The sequence below is a fragment of the Humulus lupulus genome, chromosome 1, assembly GCF_963169125.1.
Source record: "Humulus lupulus chromosome 1, drHumLupu1.1, whole genome shotgun sequence".
Lineage (NCBI taxonomy): Eukaryota > Viridiplantae > Streptophyta > Magnoliopsida > Rosales > Cannabaceae > Humulus > Humulus lupulus.
Window position 1 is genome coordinate 292,586,669 of NC_084793.1, and position 20,502 is coordinate 292,607,170.

General features: G+C 36.1%; 2 protein-coding genes and 1 pseudogene across 3 annotated transcripts; 2 read left to right on the top strand and 1 right to left on the bottom strand.

Annotated features, from left to right (window-relative positions):
• Window positions 1–1,493: 1,493 nt before the first annotated feature.
• Window positions 1,494–4,392, top strand: LOC133778828 (subtilisin-like protease SBT1.9; annotated as a pseudogene).
• A 4,213-nt stretch (window positions 4,393–8,605) lies between these two features.
• On the bottom strand, window positions 8,606–9,892 carry LOC133779081 (uncharacterized mitochondrial protein AtMg00810-like). Its single transcript, XM_062219083.1, has one exon. It carries the CDS (start codon window positions 9,890–9,892, stop codon window positions 8,606–8,608), a length of 1,287 nt encoding a protein of 428 aa, XP_062075067.1.
• A 5,385-nt stretch (window positions 9,893–15,277) lies between these two features.
• Window positions 15,278–17,191, top strand: LOC133778842 (uncharacterized). 2 transcript variants are annotated; one of them, XM_062218865.1, is made up of 3 exons: window positions 15,307–15,897; window positions 16,448–16,633; window positions 16,726–17,191. In XM_062218865.1, exons 1-3 carry the CDS (start codon window positions 15,391–15,393, stop codon window positions 17,008–17,010), a joined length of 978 nt encoding a protein of 325 aa, XP_062074849.1. In that variant the 5' UTR covers window positions 15,307–15,390; the 3' UTR covers window positions 17,011–17,191. The 2 variants fall into 2 exon arrangements, with proteins under 2 accessions (XP_062074854.1, XP_062074849.1); XM_062218870.1 differs by lacking the exon at window positions 16,448–16,633 and having other exon boundaries at window positions 15,278–15,897.
• Window positions 17,192–20,502: the final 3,311 nt, after the last annotated feature.

The following is a 20,502-nucleotide window of genomic DNA, read 5'->3' on the forward strand; positions in this document are numbered from 1 at the left end:
CATATGTGGGGTATTTCAGTATTTTTGCACAACCAAAGCCTTCAAATTAAATCCAGTCGTTGAACACAAAAAGTGCACACATCCGACGACTCACATTTATTGAAGGACTAAGTCCTTCCGAAGGGACTGAGGGACTTAAGAAGTTCCCTATAAAGAATTGTATCTTTAACGATAGGGTATCTAAAGAGTTTTAGGCCTTCAATTAGGTATATCGGAAGGAAATTTGAATTTCTATTGGAAGTCATAAACAAACTATTTTCATTTTTTTAATAGTATTAGCAATATATTAAAACTTATGTAGTTTGTGAATTTTCTTCAAAATTTATCTAAAAGTATTAATTGGGTTATATGGTACTAATTAAAGAAAACATATCATAACTTTGATTGGAATTCTAAAAACTTAAAATTGTACTTCCATCTTAAAGTTGTCTACCATCTTTGATACAAGAACACTTGATGGGCACTCATTAGACTAGTTTAATGGTAAAATTGAATTACTATATTATTAATTGGGTTCTTTCTCTCAACTCATTCATATACTAAACCTTAAAAAAATCAGCATCTTTGTTTTCCCCAATATGGTACTAAAGCTCTTTCAAATCTAACTACTTTTTTTCTTTTGGTGAGAGACTTAAGCCCTTAATTATACCATTAAACTAGTCTAATGAGTGCCCATCAAGTGTTCTTGTATCAAAGTTGGTAGATAACTTTAAGATGGAAGTACAATTTTAAGTTTTTAGAATTCCAATCAAAGTTATGATATGTTTTCTTTAATTAGTACCATATAACTCACTCCAAGTATAACGAAATATAGCTTACTTCACCTTTGAATTTGGATATTAAATAGAGCAAACTCATATAAGAAAGTAGATCATATGCCATTATTGTTTTAGCTAGTTTAATCATAGGTTTAACTAGAGTAAGTGATCAATAATTTGTGGTGTCGTGGAAAGCTTCCAAAATATATCTATGGGATGACGTGGCTAAGCCACTCCACCAGCAAAAAGACACTCAATGAGTTCCACTATCACTAAAGAAAACACAAAACAATGCATGTCTCTTGGTCAACTCTCTCTTTAATCTTCATAATTAGTGGTTCATTCATTCCCTTGTGGTGCTTGCTTTTTATTCTCACATCGAATCCTAAGTCTCAGATCATATTGATATGAAATTTGACACGCATAAAATGGGAAATATTAATAGGTAGAAGAACATACTCGAACAACCAAAATCCATTGTATACTTCCCACTTTATTACGACAAAACAAATATTAAAGTAAACTCTACATGATTGGAAAAGAAGAACTAGGACCCAAAACTTGATTGATTAACTTTTACAGTACATAATTTCTCTAAGGTGGGGAAGTGGAATAGTTTATGCTGAAAAAGTATTCATAATTTTGTGTTCCCATTGACCTTATGCTTTCACACAAGTAATGAAACTGGTCAAAAACACCTCTCATTCATTCATTCCAACCCTCTGCTCTGCTGTGTGAGATATTGGCCATAAATGGCAAGAGTTGTTTCATCAGATAGTCCTAGTTCAGCCATGGCTACTAAACTTAATATGGATGTAGTGATCATATTCTTATTGGCCACAAGCTTCGTTTACTCAGTTTCAGCAAAGTCTCAAACCCATATTGTACACATGGACCGAACAGCTATGCCCAATGCCTTCTCAACTCACCAAAGCTGGTATATGTCTACTCTTTCTACCATATCAGAGAATTCACATCTCCCTATCAATTCAAAACTCATACATACTTACACAAACTCTATCCATGGCTTCAGTGTAACTCTCACTCCTTTTGAGCTTGAAGCCCTCAAAAACACTCCTGGCTACATTCATTCTACCCCTGATCGTCTCCTTAAACCCCACACCACTCGTACTCCTAAGTTCCTTGGTTTGAGCCCCACTTCTGGTTTATGGCCAGCATCGTCTTGCGGCGAAGGCATCATAATTGGTGTAGTTGACACAGGAGTTTGGCCAGAGAGCAAGAGCTTCAGTGACAAAGGAATGACACCGGTGCCCTCTAGATGGAAAGGAAAGTGCGAGTCAGGTGAACAGTTCAACTCTTCCATGTGCAACAAGAAACTAATCGGAGCTCGTTTTTACAACAAGGTGTTGGAAATAAATTATGTGGACTAGTATAAATACAACACTTCATTGTTTAACAACCATATATGTTTGGTCTGATAATGGTATTATTGGGGACCATAATGAGATGGTGTTATATTTCTAAATATATAGATGGTCTCCTTGGACACACACTAAAAATCTATGTGACCAGCCCATTGGGTTTACATACATTCTTTTGATCAAACACTCAAGGCCCAATAATCATATTAATTCATTACTCTATATTTGTATATTATATACACGATATATTTTTTAAGGGTAATGAAAGGGTCATCTCTAATACACAGATAGTATTCAGATGGAGTTCTACCAGAGTGAAGTAGTGTGATGCTCCAAAAGAGACTATGTCAGATTCACCTTCTAATTATTGTTCTTGGCTATTTACAAGGTTAAGATGGCATTTTCTCAAACTCTAAGCAGTAATGGTGGAGGTATGCATTTTCTAACTCATCTCTATTTTAGTATACGTAGAAAACTAAATGCATGTTGTTAGATGAGGTTGTTTTATGTTGTATTCTCATCTATATTTTATCACAAGGGTCTTCGAGCTAACATCCCCAACTTTAATATCACCTTGAACTCTCCACGAGACGAAGATGGGCATGGCATGCATACTGCTTCGACCGCAGCCGGTGGCTATGTGGAAGGCGCGTCCTACTTTGGCTATGCAGCTGGCACTGCCAGCGGCTTGGCGCCGAGAACTCGAGTGGCTATCTATAAAACTATATGGAAAAACTCAGCATACTCTTCTGATTTTCTTGCAGCAATAGACCAGGCAATAGAAGATGGTGTGGATATTTTGTCTCTCTCTTTGGCGTTAGGCGATGATGAATTTGATTTGGGTGATGATATTGTGGCAGTAGCCACATTTGCAGCCATGGAGAAAGGTATATTTGTTGCAGCTGCGGCTGGAAACAATGGCCCACTACTTGGGAAACGACTTTCAGATCAATTTCGATTCATTATATCCCGGAAACTCTTCTCAAATCCAAGTTCGCCTAGTTTTCTTAGATGCGTGTGCAGATTTGAACCAAATTAAGAAAGTTAGAAATAAGATAGTGGTATGTAAAGACAACCTGAGTATAAGTGATCAAGTTGAGAAAGCTAAGTTTGCTAAAGTGTTTGGTGCTGTCTTTATTAGTAATTACTCATCGTTATCTGATCTTTATACTAGAAGCTCATTTAGAGCTGCGTTTATTGGCTTAAAGGATGGTGAAGCTGTTATAAACTATATTAAGAATAGCAAAAATCCCACTGGAAGATTTGAGTTTCAGAAAACTGTCCTAGGTTCAAAACCAGCTCCAAAAGTGGATAGCTATAGCTCCAGGGGGCCATTTCTGAACTGCCCAAATGTGTTAAAGCCAGATATTTTGGCCCCTGGCTCATCTATCTTGGCAGCCTGGTCTCCAATAAGCTCAGTAGCTGAGGATCAATCAAGGTCTTTGTTCAGCGACTTCAATATCGCTTCAGGCACTTCCATGGCTGCGCCTCATGTTGCAGGCGTGGCAGCCCTGATCAAATCAGTCCACCCTGACTGGAGCCCAGCAGCTATTCGGTCAGCTCTAATGACCACAGCAAACCCATTGGACAACACCCAAAAGCCCATTCAAGATGTGGACAACTTCGAATCCCCTGGCCTGGATACTGGTTCTGGCCTTATTCAGCCCAACAAGGCAGTTGATCCTGGGCTCATTTATGATGCAACATCAAAGGACTATGTTAAGCTTCTATGTGGAATGAAATACACAGCAAAACAGATTCAAATCATTACAAAGTCGAATCACACTTGTGTTGGGCCACAGTCTTTGGATCTCAATTACCCATCTTTTATTGCTTATTTTAATGGAATTGGTGGTTCCAAAGTGGTGGAGTTCCGAAGGACAGTGACCAATGTGGGAAAAGAAAACTCAAGTTATAGTGTAAAAGTCAGTGTCATGAATGAGTTAAAAGTTAAGGTTGAGCCTATGAAGTTAGTTTTCAAGAAGAAGTATGAGAAGTTAAGTTACAAGCTGACTTTGGAAGGTCCAAAGGTGTTGAAAGCAGAAGTGGTTCTAGGCTCACTGAGTTGGGTAGAGGATACTGGTAAATATGTTGTGAGGAGTCCAATAGTGGCCACAAATATTGATCCTAAATCTTTGCCATAATAGTAACCGTGTACTGATTAGGGCCAAGTTTGAAGTAATATAGCAATATTATTGGTGGTGAAGAAATGAATTAGTAGAATATATGAAGTACACCTTCTCAAGTATCTACTTCTCTCGGTCCTACTCTCTCTCTCTCTCTCTCTTTAATCTCATTTTATGTGTTCTTTCATATAAAGATGCATTTTGGACTTATTATTGCTAAAAAAACAAAACCATGGTCCATTTAATTATAACACTATCATTTAATTAATTTATTTTAAAACTTTCTGGCATGTTAAACCATAAAAAGCTAATCCCATGAAGGGTCTAATCCTCATGTGGTGGTAATGAGATCCCATATTGTGCAGTAGTGTTTAAATAAATGTGGCCATATATGCCATTGGCAAGAGGATTTAGATTCTCATATAACTGGTGGGAACCTATCGAAGCTCCCCAAAAGTTTAGTCTTTTTAAAAAAAAAATCAAGGAGTAGGTATATTTTCTTTCAACAATTTCGGATACCCATTGGCCTTTTCCAAAAATCAGTTATCTTCCAAAAACCATATATGAATAAAGTCGAATACATGTAAAAAAAAAAAAATGTATGCAATTTAAGTGTGAATATAGCATTATTCATTTGGAAAAAAGTAATGATTGCAATACACTTAAATTGTATACAATTTTTACATATTTAATCTTAACCCCACAATCAAAATTAATGTGATCTCCACTTAAAAATATATATGACTAAAATTGAATACACATTATAGGGTATAAAAAAATATGCAATTTAAATATGAACGTAGCATTACTCATTGGGATTGGGAAAAACCAAATGTTGTTTTTTGGGTTGAAAAATGTTAAGTCTATCAATTTTGTTCTTTCTTTCCACTCATTAAAATAAATTTGAGGGGCTTGAATGTGTGATTATAAGAGAGTTGAACAACCGTGTTAAACACTTAAACGTAATTGTGAATTTTGGGATGTATTACGTAATAAGTTAAAAGCACACGTTATTATAATAGATTAAAATTATCCACACAATAACTAAATGGCTTTGAGTTTTTAATTATACTACATATATTGGTTTAATAATTAGTACATGAACTATAATATATAACTATGCCGACGGTCCCATAAGGCCACAAGTCTTTTCTCACTCTATCTTGTTCTGAAACCTTTTGAAACTATAGAAGGGAAGGAATGGATATCTTCTCTTTTGCTTTTTAATTCTTTTTTCTTATAATCAATTTTAAATCAGCATATATTTGTGAATCTAACTTTGTTGGAATTTTTCTTGGTTTAATTGTGCTTGCCATCAATTGTAATAATAATATTTCGTAGGAAGCTAATTTTGTTTAGAGTTTTTTCTTTAAAAAAAAGAAAAAGAAAAACCATAGTGGAGATTTTACATTCTATTTTAATAATATGTGTTTTATGTAAAACATGAGAAAATTATATAAAATATTAATTTTTGCTAAAAAATTACGATTTTACAGTCAAATATTTCTAACATTTTTTTTTTCAATTTTACGGTTTTAATGAAATTTTTACGGTTTTTTCTTTTTTCTTTCTTTTGTAATGTTTTCTAGTTGTTTTCAAGGTTTTTTTGTTGATGTTTAGTTAGTCCAATAAGTTATTTTCAAGTTGCTTTCAAGTTGATTTTTAGTTGTTTTTCTTAAAAATCGTATTTTCGTAATTATGAAACTTTGAAAATCGTATTTTTGAAAACTTGAGTGCGTATTTTTTTAAAAAACATAGGAATCGTAAAAAAGTCAAAAAAAAAACAAAAAAATATGTATTTAAGAACAAATCTCTAAAAACATATTAACAAAATCCTAAGGCCTGCTGGCCATATATTCAAGGAAATTAGGCAATTGATCTTGGGCTCGTTTATGATTGCTACATTAGACCATCTCCGATGGATGATGTTTAATTTGTATTAAATTTAGCCTAAAATATGTGTCAATGATATATTTGACCCACTTTTTGTATTTGTATTCCAATACACAAGGTGCAAATAGCTAAAAAAAGTCAATGTAGATATTAATGTTTATAGAAAATATACAAAAATAATTACTTTTTTTATTAAAAGATAAATTAAAAATATTAATGAATGACAAAGAAGTAATTAAAAATATTATATTTATTGTGCGTCAAATTTGGCTCATGCTATATTTTGTGCCAAATTTGGCACAACTTTTAACATATGCCAAATTTGGTACATATTTTAGTCCACCATGAGTTCAATTTTATGAATATTGGCTAAAAATTGACTATAGACTGAGTGTGTTAAGCTTCAATAAGGAATGAATTACAAAGCAAAACATATTGAAATCATTACAAAGTTTAATCACACTTGTGTTGGCCTTATGTATGAGTCTTTGGATCTCAATTACCCATATTTTAAGGGAATTTTTTAAAAATATGGCTTTTTAGCCATCAATGTGCAAAAATATAGGAGTTAAACTTTCCTTAATTTGTATGGGAAAATTTAATTAACAAAAACTTAGTTTATGGAAAAACTAATCACATATTGGAAATCAAAATTAAACAAAAAAAATCAGCAAAAGGAGGGGTACTATGGTAATTAACATAGCCAAAACTCCTTCAGCCAAGCCACATCTTCTCTTTCATTTTTCCCTAGCCGCCACCTCCTTGTCCTCCACTCGCCTGCCTCACCATCTCCACCATCATCTCCGGCCACCCACCCTCACCACCTGCCAAGAACACCCCAGTCGCACCTCTGTGAAACCCAGCCACCCTCACCACCTTAGGCACGCACCTCCGTGAAACCCAGCCAAGTACACCCCAGCCGCACCATCGACGAACACAACCTCAATTTGCGCATATCTACGCGATTCCATTCGTGAGCCCCCAAATCCAAAACAATGGGGATAGGCTGAGGGTGCTGGTGGTGGTCGGAGGCGAGGAAGAAGGGTGGCGCCTGGGCTTAGTGTGATTCGTGGTGCTCGAAGCTGCGCAAAACGACGGGAATGGTTGGGTTTGCGACGGGGTTTTGCGCACAGGGGATGGGGGTTTCTGGTGGTGGTCGAAGGCGAGGGAGAAGGTTGGTTCGTGGTCAGATCTGTTTTTTTTTTTTCTATCTTCAGATCTGTGGAAACTAGTTACCTTCACGTTCTTTGTGTGTATATTTCAGGAGGTAACTGGTTACCTTCACATTCTGATGTGTGTGTATATTTGTGGGTTCTTTATGGTAACTGGTTACCTAGGTTACTAAATCATACTTACTCTTTATTTTATTTTTTTCCTTCAAATGTGATGTTTCTTTTCATTTATAATATGAGTGACTCGTCACCCCTCTTATGGTAACTGGTTACCCCTCTTATGGCAATAAGTTACTAATCTCACTGTAACTGGTTACCCCTCCTCATACATGTTATTTAACCTCTAAGACTATTTTTTACATAACTGTGAAAAATCAAACAAGTAACTGGTTACCCCTCTGGATAAATGTTATTTAACTTAGCTGTAGGATTTTTTTTAACATAACTTTGAAAAATCAATTAAGTAACTGGTTACCTTACCCAGGTTTTGAAGAAAAAAAATATTTATAATAAATAAATAAAATAATAAACACAATTCATATTAAAAAAAATAACAAAAAATTTGCAAAACAACCATGAAAAGATTTAATATAAAAATAGTTATATAAAAAAATCAAATAAACTAAAAAAATAATCAAATTACAAACATACCCTTCCAAATTAATAAAACTTGATTAAGAGTAAAACTATGGCATAATCAAACTTTTATACAAAAATATGGAAAACTAAACCCATAAAAGTGAAATTTAAAATAAAAAAGTCATAGATTAACTTTTCTTTAAAAAAAATGCCATATTTTTGCACAATTTATTAAAAATCCCATATAATATGTAATTTTCACATATTTTAATGGTGTTGATGGTTCAAGTTCTGGCAGTGGTTCCAAAGTTGTGGAGTTTAGGAGGACACTGACCAATATGTTAGTTTTCAAGAGAAGTATGAGAAGCTAAGTCACAAGCTGACTTCGGAGGGTCCAAAGGTGTTGTAAGCAAAAATGGTTCAAGGCTCACTGAGTTGGGTAGCGGAGACAGGTAACTACGTTGTGAGGAGTCCAATGGTGACCACAAATATTGATCCTCAATCCTTGCAATTAGTAATGCGGAAAAGAAAAAGAGATTTTGTATTGATCGAATGGTATGATTACAGAGGCTGAGCTATGTATATATAGCTGAAACAGTTACTGAAACAGTTGCAACAAACTCACACAACTAACGAAAAATAAAAGAAGACAGAAACTATACAACTGAAATACATATATATCTAATACCCCCCCTTCAAGATGGACGGTGGATATCATGAACGGTCATCTTGCTGATATGAGAATTGAGAGAGGTTGAAGAGAGAGCTTTAGTAAAAGCATCTGCCAGTTGGAGGGAACTACGAACAGGAATGAGGCGTATGGAACCAGCCTTTATTTTGTCTCGAATGAAGTGGCAGTCAAGCTCAATATGCTTGGTTCGCTCATGGAATGTGGGGTTGTTAGCGATGTGGACAGCAGAGAGGTTATCACAGTAAATAAAAGCGGGTGTGGAGGAATGAATGTGGAGGTCAGCTAGGATGTATTGCAGCCAGGTGAGTTCACTGGCAGTGGCGGCAAGGGCACGATATTCTGCTTCAGCAGAACTTTTGGAAATTGTTGGTTGCTTCTTAGTTCGCCAAGATATCAAACAATCGCCTATAAACACACAAAAACCTGTAGTAGAGCGCCTAGTGAGAGGGCAAGCAGCCCAGTCTGAGTCGGAGAAAGCGCGGAGGTGGAGAGAAGAAGTAGAAGAATAGAGTAAGCCTTGGCCAGGACTGCCTTTCAGAAACCGTAACAAGTGGTGGACTGCTTGTAGATGAGTAGTGCGGGGAGCAGACATGAACTGGCTTAAGGTGTGAACCGAGTAGGTGATATCAGGTCTTGACAGTGTCAAATAAAGCAAACGTCCAATAAGGCGTCTATATTGAGAGGGGTCTGCCAAAGGTTCACCTTGGATGTTGTCAAGTTTCAGCTTTGGATCCATAGGCGTTTTGGCAGGTTTGCTGCCCAGGTATCCTGTATCTTCAAGAAGATTGATTGTGTACTGTCTTTGGGAAATGAAGAGACCACGTTCAGAGCGGGCAATTTCAAAACCAAGGAAGTACTTGAGTGTACCAAGAGCTTTTAGTTTGAAACGAGCATGAAGTGAGTGCTGAAGTTGATGGAGCAGCTTGAGATTTGGGCCGGCGATGATGATGTCGTCAACATAGACAAGGAGAGCAATGAACTGGTCGTCTTGTCCCTTTGTAAAGAGAGTATAATCTGCCTGTGACTGTTTAAAACCAGCGGAGAGAAGAGCATCTGAGAGTGTCGTGTACCACTGCCGAGATGATTGTTTGAGGCCATAGATTGACTTGTGTAATTTGCAAACTAGGGGAGGATCTGCACAAGAAGAAAGAGAAACAGTAAGGCCTTTGGGAAGAGACATATATACCTCTTCATTTAAATCGCCGTTAAGGAAGGCGTTGTTAATATCAATTTGTAGAGTATGCCACTGTTTAATCGTAGAGATGGCAAGGAGCAACTTTAGCGTAACCATCTTGGCAACAGGCGAGAAAGTGTCAAAATAGTCGAGGCCTTCTTGTTGAGAGTATCCTTGAGCGACTAGTCTAGCTTAATAACGTTCAATGGAGCCGTCATTATGAAATTTAAGCTTGTACACCCATCTACAACCAATTGCTTGTTTATTGGGCGGAAGAGGCATAATGGTCCATGTGTTATTGCGTTGAAGAGCCTGCAATTCATCATTCATTGCCTGAATCCAAGAGTCATGTTGAATGGCCTGTTTATATGTCTGAGGTTCAATTTGAGATGAAACTGCACAAATAAAAGATTTATGAGTTGGAGAAAACTTAGAAAAAGACATATAATTATGGATGGGATAGAGAGTAGAAGATTTAGTATGTATAGAGGAGTGACACTCAAAGTCACGGAGGTAGGCAGGTGGTCGAGAGGGCCTGCTGGAACGTCTAGGGAAAGGCTGAGATGAAGGTGATGAGGCAGTAGCAGCATCAAGAACAGAATCATTTACAGGAGGAGTAAAATTGTTAGAGGTGGTAGCTGTGGAAGACTGTGGTGAAGGCATATCCTGCGAAAAAATGTCAGTAGTAATAGGAGTAGTTTTATCATGATAAGAATCAATAATAGGAGTATTAGTAACTTCAAGAGAAGGCAAAACTATGTTAGAAAAAGGATCAGTAAAGGAATGTGAAGTATTGAGTTTGTGAAATGGGAAAATATGTTCATGAAAAATCACATTTCTAGAAATAAAGAAAGTTTTGGTATTTAAATCATAAAGCCTATATCCTTTTATGCCATGGGTGTATCCCATAAAAACACAAGTTCTAGCCCGTGAATCGAATTTTGTGCGATGAGCAGTCAGTGTAGATGCAAAAGCCAAACAACCAAAAGATCTAAAAGTAGTATAATCAGGAGGTGTGTTATAGAGGATCTCATAAGGGGTTTTATTTTGAAGATTAGGTGTTGGAATGCGATTAATTATATAAGCTGCTGTAGAAACACATTCAGACCAAAATTTGATGGGAACATTAGCTTGAAAATAGAGTGACCGAGCAACATTCAATAAATGTTGATGCTTACGTTCAGCTACTGCATTTTGCTCAGGTGTTTCGACACAAGTGAATTGATGCAAAATGCCCTTTTTAGCAAAAATATCTGTGAAGGCTAGCTCAGGTGCATTATCAGATCGAAATTTCTTAAGAACACACTTAAATTGAGTTTCAATGAATGAAAGAAATTGTGGTACAATCTGTAAAGCATCATATTTACGTTTTAAAAAATAGAGCCAAGTAAATCTAGAGCAGTCATCCACAAGAGTTAAGAAATATTTATAACTAGAATGAGAGGGTATGTGGTGAGGTCCCCATATATCACAGTGCACAAGATCAAAAGGATGAGTAGAAAAATGATTATTATTAGAAAATGGCAATTTCTTAAGTTTTGCCTTTGGACAGACATAACAGGGAACATTTTTATGTAAGTCAGAAACATTACAGTGCAAAACAGATCTAAGTAAATGCAATCGTTTATTAGAAAGATGGCCTAGCCTAGAATGCCAAGTTTCTGCAGAAATGGAAAGAACATGACAAGGAGAACATGAATTGGATTTAGAAAAATATTCGTCCAGAATGTATAGTCCATTGCTGGCTTTACCCGTGCCAATCATCCTCCTGGTTGGCATCTCCTGTATATAGAAACAATTAGAATTGAAGCTAAGGGAAAGAAAACCTTGATTGGTCAAGCAACTAACGGATATAATATTATATTTAAAAGAAGGAACATAAAGCACGTCAGTGAGAACTAAATCTTGATTAATGGCAATTGAACCACTGTGATGAACAAATAAAGAATCACTATTAGGCAGTATGAGTTTAGTAGGAATTATAGGATTTAGAAATTGAAAACTATGGACATTAGAACATATATGTCTTGTAGCCCCTGTGTCAACAATCCAAGAATCAAGCACAGGTCTGAAAGAATTGGTAGATAACACAAGTTCTTGATTACCTGAGGAATATTTTGGTTCTGTAGAAGTCATACCAGGAGCTTGAGTAGCAAGAAGGTTGAGTAATTGTTGATATTGGGTGGCTGTGAGTTGAGGCAGGAGGGTCGCAGTGCTGAATTGATTTGCGGCTACATCTTTGGAATTGGACTGTGTTTGCTCGGGTCTTGTAGCATCGATGTCATCCTTAGAGTCATTGAATTGATTTGCCGATGATTCTTTGGAAGATTTCTGCTTATAACCAGGAGGATATCCATGCAACTTGTAACATTTGTCAATGGTGTGACCAAGATTATTACAATGGGTACAAAAGGGCCTATTTCTTCTCGGAGGATATGGTTTGGATGCTGTTGAGTCAGATCTTTGAGTGAATGATCTATTGCTTTGAAGGGAAAAGGCCATTGAAGAAGTTGGGTCAGCAGTGATATCACTTCTTTGATTTTCCTCCTGAGTAATCAAATGAAAAACTCTGCTTAGATCAGGTAAGGGATCCATGAGCAAGATGTTCCCCCTGACTTGGGAATAAGAATCTTTGAGTCCCATTAAAAAGGACATTATGTATTCCATATGATGATGCTCCTGGAACTTCTTAATTCCTCCACAGGTACAGTTGTTGCAGGTACAATTGGGTCTGTAATTGGAGAGCTCTTCCCAAATCGCACGAAGCTTCGTATAGTAGATGCTCACGGATTGGGTGTCTTGTTTAAGGTTCATCAATTCTTTTCGAAGGTTGAAGATGTGCGGTCCATTGCGTCTCTGAAATCGAACCTGGAGATCCTTCCAAATCTCTGCGGCAGAATCATCGTACAAAATACTGGCTGAAATGTCTTTTGAAACTGAGTTGAGGATCCAAGAGATTACGATGTTGTTGTTGCGACACCAAGAATTGTACAAAGAAGTCTCGGTTGGGGAAGGCTTTGAAATCGAACCATCAAGAAAACCTATTTTGTTCTTGACAGAAATGGATAATTTCATTGCCCTACTCCAAGAAGAGTAATTATCCTGACCTGTAAGAACCTGTGAAACAAGGATGTTTCCAGGGTTGTCGGAGTGATGAAGGTAGTACGGATCTGATGGATCTTCAAGGTGGGTTCTTGTGTTAGAGGAGATTGGAGGAAGCGGAGAGTCATCAATGGCGGATGTATCACGGTCATCTGGTGGAGATGTGGATTGACCGGTGTTAGACATATTCGAAGACGTGTTGCCGGAGAAGAGTGTACGAACAACAGAGAAAACGGCAGAGAAGATCGGCGGAGAAGGAGAAGGATCGTCGGAGAAGAAGAGGGATCGAAAGGAAGGCTTATCCTTCCGGCTCTGATACCATAATGCGGAAAAGAAAAAGAGATTTTGTATTGATCGAATGGTATGATTACAGAGGCTGAGCTATGTATATATAGCTGAAACAGTTACTGAAACAGTTGCAACAAACTCACGCAACTAACGAAAAATAAAAGAAGACAGAAACTATACAACTGAAATACATATATATCTAATAATTAGGGCCTACTTTGAAGTACTAGCTAGCAATATATTATTGGTGGTGAAGAAATGAATTCGTTTTGGTAGAATCATCAAGTACGAGTTCTGAAGTTTTTACTTATCTTGCCCCTACTCTTTTTTATTTTATTTTAAATGATGCATTTTGAACCTGTCATTGCTCAAAAAAAATTATGGTCAATTAAATTACAACACTATATATCATTTACTATGTCCATCAGCCAATTTCCCAAAACAAACAATCAAACTAACATAAAAATGAGACTTCACACCTTTCAAGACAAAAAATAAAAGGCATTCACTGCATGGGAATATACCATTCACTCTTGTCCTTGTAGAGAATGAGTAATCAATCTATTTAATTAGGCATTAAGAATCTTGCATGCAAAAGAGAACAAAAAATTGATGACTTTCCAACATCGATACACAAACCTCGAGTCTCAAACATTGGTTTTTTCCCCCATATATAATTGAAGACAAAACCGATTTTTGAAAAAGGCCAAAGGGTGCTCAAAATTGTTGATATAAAATGTACGGTATGTATACCCTCTTCTTCATTTGTTTGAAAGCATTAAAAATAAAAAAAGGTTAAACTTTAGAGGAGCGCTTAAATGGGTTCCCACCAATTATGTGAGAATCTGAATCCTCTTGCCAATGCCATGGCCTCATTACTCATTTATTTGCAAGGTAGGGCAATAATAAGAGTACTCCTTTGGTTTCATAGACTACACAATGGGATCCCATAACCACTACACGTGGATTTGACCCTTGGTATTAGCTGTCTGTGGTTTATCATGGCAGAACATTTTAAAATGAATAAAAAAAATATATCTTGAAATTATGTACTACTACTCTTTATTAACTCTAAAAATTTAGTGTATCTATTCACTAGTAATATTGGTGTGGGGTGGATCCCATGAGTTAAGATTATTATTTGCCTAGCCTCCTGACCCATGTTTGAATAATTCCTCTCTCTATATAAATATATATATATATACATTGCATGTTAGCTCTTGTTTACTATGTTTGATTTACTGGGTGCTGAAATTATTTATGAACTTGTGATTGAAAGTATCAGCTGCCAGATCATCTGCAGCTGTTAGAACCTGAACTCTCTCTGTGTGTCAGTGTAAGGGTCACAATTTAGGTTTGATAACTACTTGTTTTGGCCCTTACCCTTCAATTTATACCACATCCTCATTCATATTCATATGCTTAGATTCTGGCACAATAAGGGCGGACTTTTGACTTTGAGAAGTATATATTTATATACATATTTATATGCTTACATCATATAATATAACATGTTGAATTTGGACAGTTTTACCACTTGATTATTTTTTAGAGTGGACTTTAGTCTTCATAAACTTGTTGATAATGACTGTCATCAGAAATATAATTATGGGAAAGAAAATGTTCTATCAAACCTATATTATATTATATTAATACTATTAATGCATGTGTGAAAACCATATAATGATGAGTACATATGAAATGTAAAGGTACACAGTTTCATTTCGTTCAATATTATATTCAACATTTTCTGCGGTTATGGTAAAATGTAAAGGGAAACATCTACTCAATCTGAGATTCTTTGTCCTAGTAGTGTTGATTCATTGTCTTCGATTTAGATCGATCTGTTACAATACATTAAAAAATCGTCGCATTTAATGTCTTGACTTAATAACTTTCCATACCAAAGTGTACAAAATAATAAATCTTAAAAAAAAAAAAATCTTTAGACAAAAGCCATTGAATATGACCACACTACTTTCCTGTCAAGTACTCATCTTCTTATATTAATTAGTCTCATTAATACACACCACTTCCAACACAATAAACAAAACATAACACAACGTGCATTAACCCTAATACCCAGGACTTACGTTCTAGAGATTCTACTCTTATTATTATTAATAATAATTATTTAAGTAAAAAAAATATATATTCACATTACTTCTTCTCTCAATAACTTAGTCTTTTTTTTTTGTTTTGTTTTCTTTTGAAACCTCTCTCTCATGGAGAATACAATGTCGGTGCTAGCCAAGACTGACTCGGAAGTGAGCAGCCAAACTCAGTCATCCCCGTCCCGATCTCCGAGTCGAGGCCGGCCAGTCTACTACGTCCAGAGCCCATCTCGTGACTCGTCCAACGATGGCGAAAAGACGACCAACTCATTCAACTCGAGCCCAGTACTCAGTCCAATGGGGTCGCCGCCGCACTCTCACTCCAACTCCTCACTCGGTCCGCACTCCCGGGAGTCCTCCTCCACTCGATTCTCTGGCTCCCGAAAACACAACAGCTCCGGCGGCTCCAACAGAAAAGGCTCGAGCTGGAAGCCATGGAAGGACCAGTTCGATGCCATTGAAGAAGAAGGGCTTCTTGATGATGATGCTAACTCTCGTGGTCTCTCTCGTCGCTCTTACTTCATGGCTTTCATCGTTGGCTTTTTAGTACTCTTCTCTCTCTTTTCGTTGATTCTTTGGGGTGCAAGTCAGCCTCAGAGACCTACTATTACTATGAAGGTAATATACACCTCATAACTTCAAATTATATATATTATATATGTGTGAAAATTCAGTTCCCATATAAACTCTAAAGAAATCTTACCAAGATTAGATAGGTCATTTAATTAGTTACCAAAATAGATATCATTTATCTGTATCAAGTAGTGCAGCTGAGATCTCTCCAAGAGAGCTCAAAAAGACTAAATTGGAGAGAAACCTCTATAACTCCATTGTGTTTTTTTTCTGTATGTTTTATATTTATTTATTTTTTGGCTTGGGTGAGTTCTTGTCTGTGCAGGGCATGCTCTGAATTTTTATGTGCCAATACAAAATAAGATATTTTTATAACAATAATAGATAATATGGTATTTTTCTAAATTTATGAACCTTTTATATGAAAAAAGTGGCATTTTTCTAAAATTTGGAATCCTTTTGACTAACGAGCGTGGGAATTGTGCATGTGTTCGAAGTTGGAGTATAAGAAGAGAATTCCTACAATATATGCATACATATATATATATGGTGTGCGTAACACATAATTTTTTTTTTGGTTCTTAATATAATGCAGAGCATTGTGTTCGATCAATTTGTGATCCAAGCGGGTACGGACCACTCAGGAGTGGCAACTGAATTAGTGTCCATGAATTCGACAGTGAAGTTCACATTTCGTAACACTGCTACATTTTTTGGGGTCCATGTGACTTCAACTCCTCTAGATCTCTCCTATTCTACACTCACCGTAGCCACTGGAACCGTGCGGACTCATAACTAGCTAGTATATACTAAAAAAAGAACCTTATGAAATTATTATTATTATTAATTTGATATTATAATTGGGTTTTGCAGATAAAAAAGTTTTACCAGTCAAGAAAGAGTCAAAGATCGGTTATGGTAACGATGAAAGGAAGTAATATTCCATTGTATGGAGGAGGAGCAAGCTTGGGAAGCATCAATGGTGGACCGATTCAACCAGTGCCCCTCACACTCAACTTCATGGTTCGGTCAAGAGCTTATGTGTTGGGAAAACTGGTGAAGCCCAAGTTCTATAAGAGGATCCAGTGTTCTGTGGTTATGGATTCCAAGAAAATGAACTCAGCCTTGACCCTCAAGAACAAGTGCACTTACCAGTGACTTAAGCTATATATACCTATATAAATAATATAATATAATATTCTCAGTTTTCTCTATTGTCATGGATTGAAATTTTGAGTTTGTACATCGATTCTCTTTCTCTCACTCTCTCATTATGGACGTTTTTTATTTTTTTATTATAGAAAAAGCTTATATAATTTGGAGTATAAAAGAAATGGTAAAATAGAATAAAAAGGAGAAATATTATTTTGGACTTTATGTTTGGCAAAAATTACCGATTTGACCATGTATTTTGTTAAATTACAAATTAGACCCTGCGTTTTGAAAAATTAAACAAAAGAGTACCCTAGACTCAATTTTAGTTAAAATAGTTTTCAATATAACAAAAATGCACTTGCTTTTATAAACTAATTCATTTAAGAAGTAAATATAAAATATAATTAAATTTAAAATAATATAAAATTGGTAAAAATAATTTTAAAAAATCATACTTAACAAATGAAAAAAAAAATTAAAAGCAAAACTAAAACAAAAATTTAAACAGCAACCCATTTACATCAAAATCACGTAATATACAACAACAAAAAATTGATTCTCACGGATGGAAGGAGAGGAACATTGCACGAAAGCTTCATCTTCTTTGTTGGGCTCAGCTCACTTAAACTCACTTATGTTCTATTATTTTTGGGAGTTAAAACCGTTACTCTCAAGATTGGTCCAAGTCAGCATCTCTTAGTTATAAAAGGAAGGCTACAATCTCTTTTTTCAGATAAGAAGAAATTTCAGCAAGAAAAGAGAAGAAAGTTCAGAGGAGAGAACCCAAGTTCTAAACCTTTCTTCTATATTTTTGTCTACTGTTTTTGTATTCGGTACAAGACACCATTGATGTTCTAAGGCTGTATTCTTTTGTAATCTGTACTCAAAGTTTCATTAATAAAGTTCCAGGCCAACTGGTTATTCTCTCCCATGGATGTAGGCACAATCATTGTGGTGAACCACGTAATTTGTTGTGTAGTGTTTATTTGTGTTCTCTGTTTTGGCTACCATTTTCTTTGTTCTTGTTAAGTTTTATGGTTTCTTGTTTGGTGTTTTTAGGCACCACAATTGGTATCAAGAGCACAGGTTTTATTAAGTTGATTCAAGAAAGCGGTTTGGGGTTCAATAACTGACCAAGAAATGGGGACAGCCAAGTTCGAGATGGACAAATTCACTGGAGCCAATGACTTCAGCTTGTGGAGAATCAAGATGAAAGCACTCTTAGTGTATCAAGGCATATCTGAAGCAATAGATGCAGATTTATTGAAGGATGTAAAAGATGAGAAGGTTAAGAAGGACACTGAATCAAAGGCTCATAGTGCTATCCTTTTGAGTCTTGGAGATGAAGTTTTGAGGGAAGTGTCTAATGAAGGTACAACTATTGAATTATGGAACAAACTGAGTTAGATTTACATGAAGAAATCCTTAGCAAATAAATTGTATCTCAAGAAGAAATTATACACTCTTCGAATGGATGAATCAAAAGAACTAAGGAAGCATTTGGATGACTTCAACGGAATTATACTTGATTTAAACAATCTTGGGGTCAAATTTGATGAAGACAATCAGGCTATAATTCTCTTAAGTTCATTACCAAAGATGTATGAACACTTTGTGGATACAATTCTTTATGGCAAAGACACCTTGACCATGTCCGAAGTCAAATCTGCTTTGAGTTCAAAGGAGAAACAGAAACGAGGAGATGACAAAAGTGAAACAGGTGGAGAAGGGTTGTTTGTAAGAGGAAGGTCAGAAAAGAAAGAGTACAAAGGAAGAAAATTCTCTCGAGGCCAAAGTTATCACGGATCCAAATCAAAGACAAGAAACAATGCAACAGGAAAACAATGCTATTATTGCAAAAAGGAAGGCCATTTTAGAGATGAATGTTTGGATTTCAAGTCTAAATTGAAAAGGGAAGGTAATAACAAGAACATAAATAATGGTGAGGCAAGTGTAGCTACTGATGGTTATGATTCTACAGATGTGCTTATGGTTTCAAATTCTGTTTCAGGTGGAGAATGGATCTTGGATTCAAGTTGCTCATTTCATATGAGTCCAAGCAAAGATTTGTTCAACTCTATAATAGAAGAACATGGTGGAACTACGTTGCTTGGGAACAATAAAGCCTGTGAAGTCAAAATAATGGGATCGATATTGGTAAAAATGCATGATGGCATTTCAAGAACAATACAGAATGTGAGATATGTTCCAGAGTTAAAGAGAAATCTATTGTCAATTGGTATGTTTGACAAGAATGGATTTGCAGTTAAAATTGATAATGGAACTTTGAAAATTACAAAGGGCTCATTGGTGGTTATGAAAGGTAAATTGACAAATGGCTTGTATTTCTTGGATGGGAAAACTGTGACTGGAAATGTTGTTACTGTCAACAGCATTAACTCAGAAGAAACAACCAGATTATGGCACTTGAGATTAGGGCATGTGAGTGAAAGAGGTATGCACGAGCTCAATAAACAAGGATTATTCAAGGGAGGTTTGAAACACAAACTTGAGTTCTGTGAAGAATGTGTTTATGGTAAGAGTAGCCGAGTCAAATTTAGTAAGGGTGAGCACACAACTACTAAGAAACTTGCATACATACACTCGGATCTCTGGGGTGCTTCAAGAGTTCAGAAATTAGGTGGAGCAAACTACTTCATGAGCATCATTGATGACTTCAGTAGAAAGGTATGGGTTTTCTTGTTGAAAAGTAAGGATCAAGCATTTGAAACCTTTGTTAATTGGAAGAAACTGATTGAAAACCAAACTGGTAAGAGAATCAAATGAATGGCCTTGAGTATTGCTCAAATGAATTCAAAGAATTCTGCAACAAAGAAGGGATAAGAAGACACCTTACAGTGGCAAGAACACCACAACAGAATGGGTTGGCAGAGCGTATGAACAAGACACTACTTGAGAGGGTTAGGTGTATGATGAAGAGTGCATGTTTGGATAAACATTTATGGGGAGAAGCCTTGAAAACAGCATGCTGTCTTATAAACAAATGTCCCTCAGTTGCCAATAACTTCAAAACCCCTCAAGAATTGTGGACAGGACAGCCACCAAAGTTTGATCACTTGAAAGTATTTGGTTGCATAGCCTATGTTCATATCAAGCAAGACAAACTTGATTTAAGAGCACTTAAGTGCATGTTCTTAGGCTATCCAGATGGTGTCAAAGGCTACAAGCTATGGTTCTTAGAACCAGGGCACAAGAAATGTATTATCAGTCGAGATGTGTTGTTTAGAGAGAATGAAATGGCTATGAAAACCTAAGCCTCAAGTGACAGCTTGTCAATCTGAAAAATCTAACAGTGTACAATTTGAGGTGGACCAACAACTTATGGATAAAACTGATGAAGACAATGCAGATAAAATAGATGAAATGGACACTACACATAAAGATCTAAGGTCATACCAACTAGCTCGAGATAGAGAAAAAAGAGAGACAAAACCTCCAGATCGACTTGGTTATGCTGAATTTATTGCTTTTGCT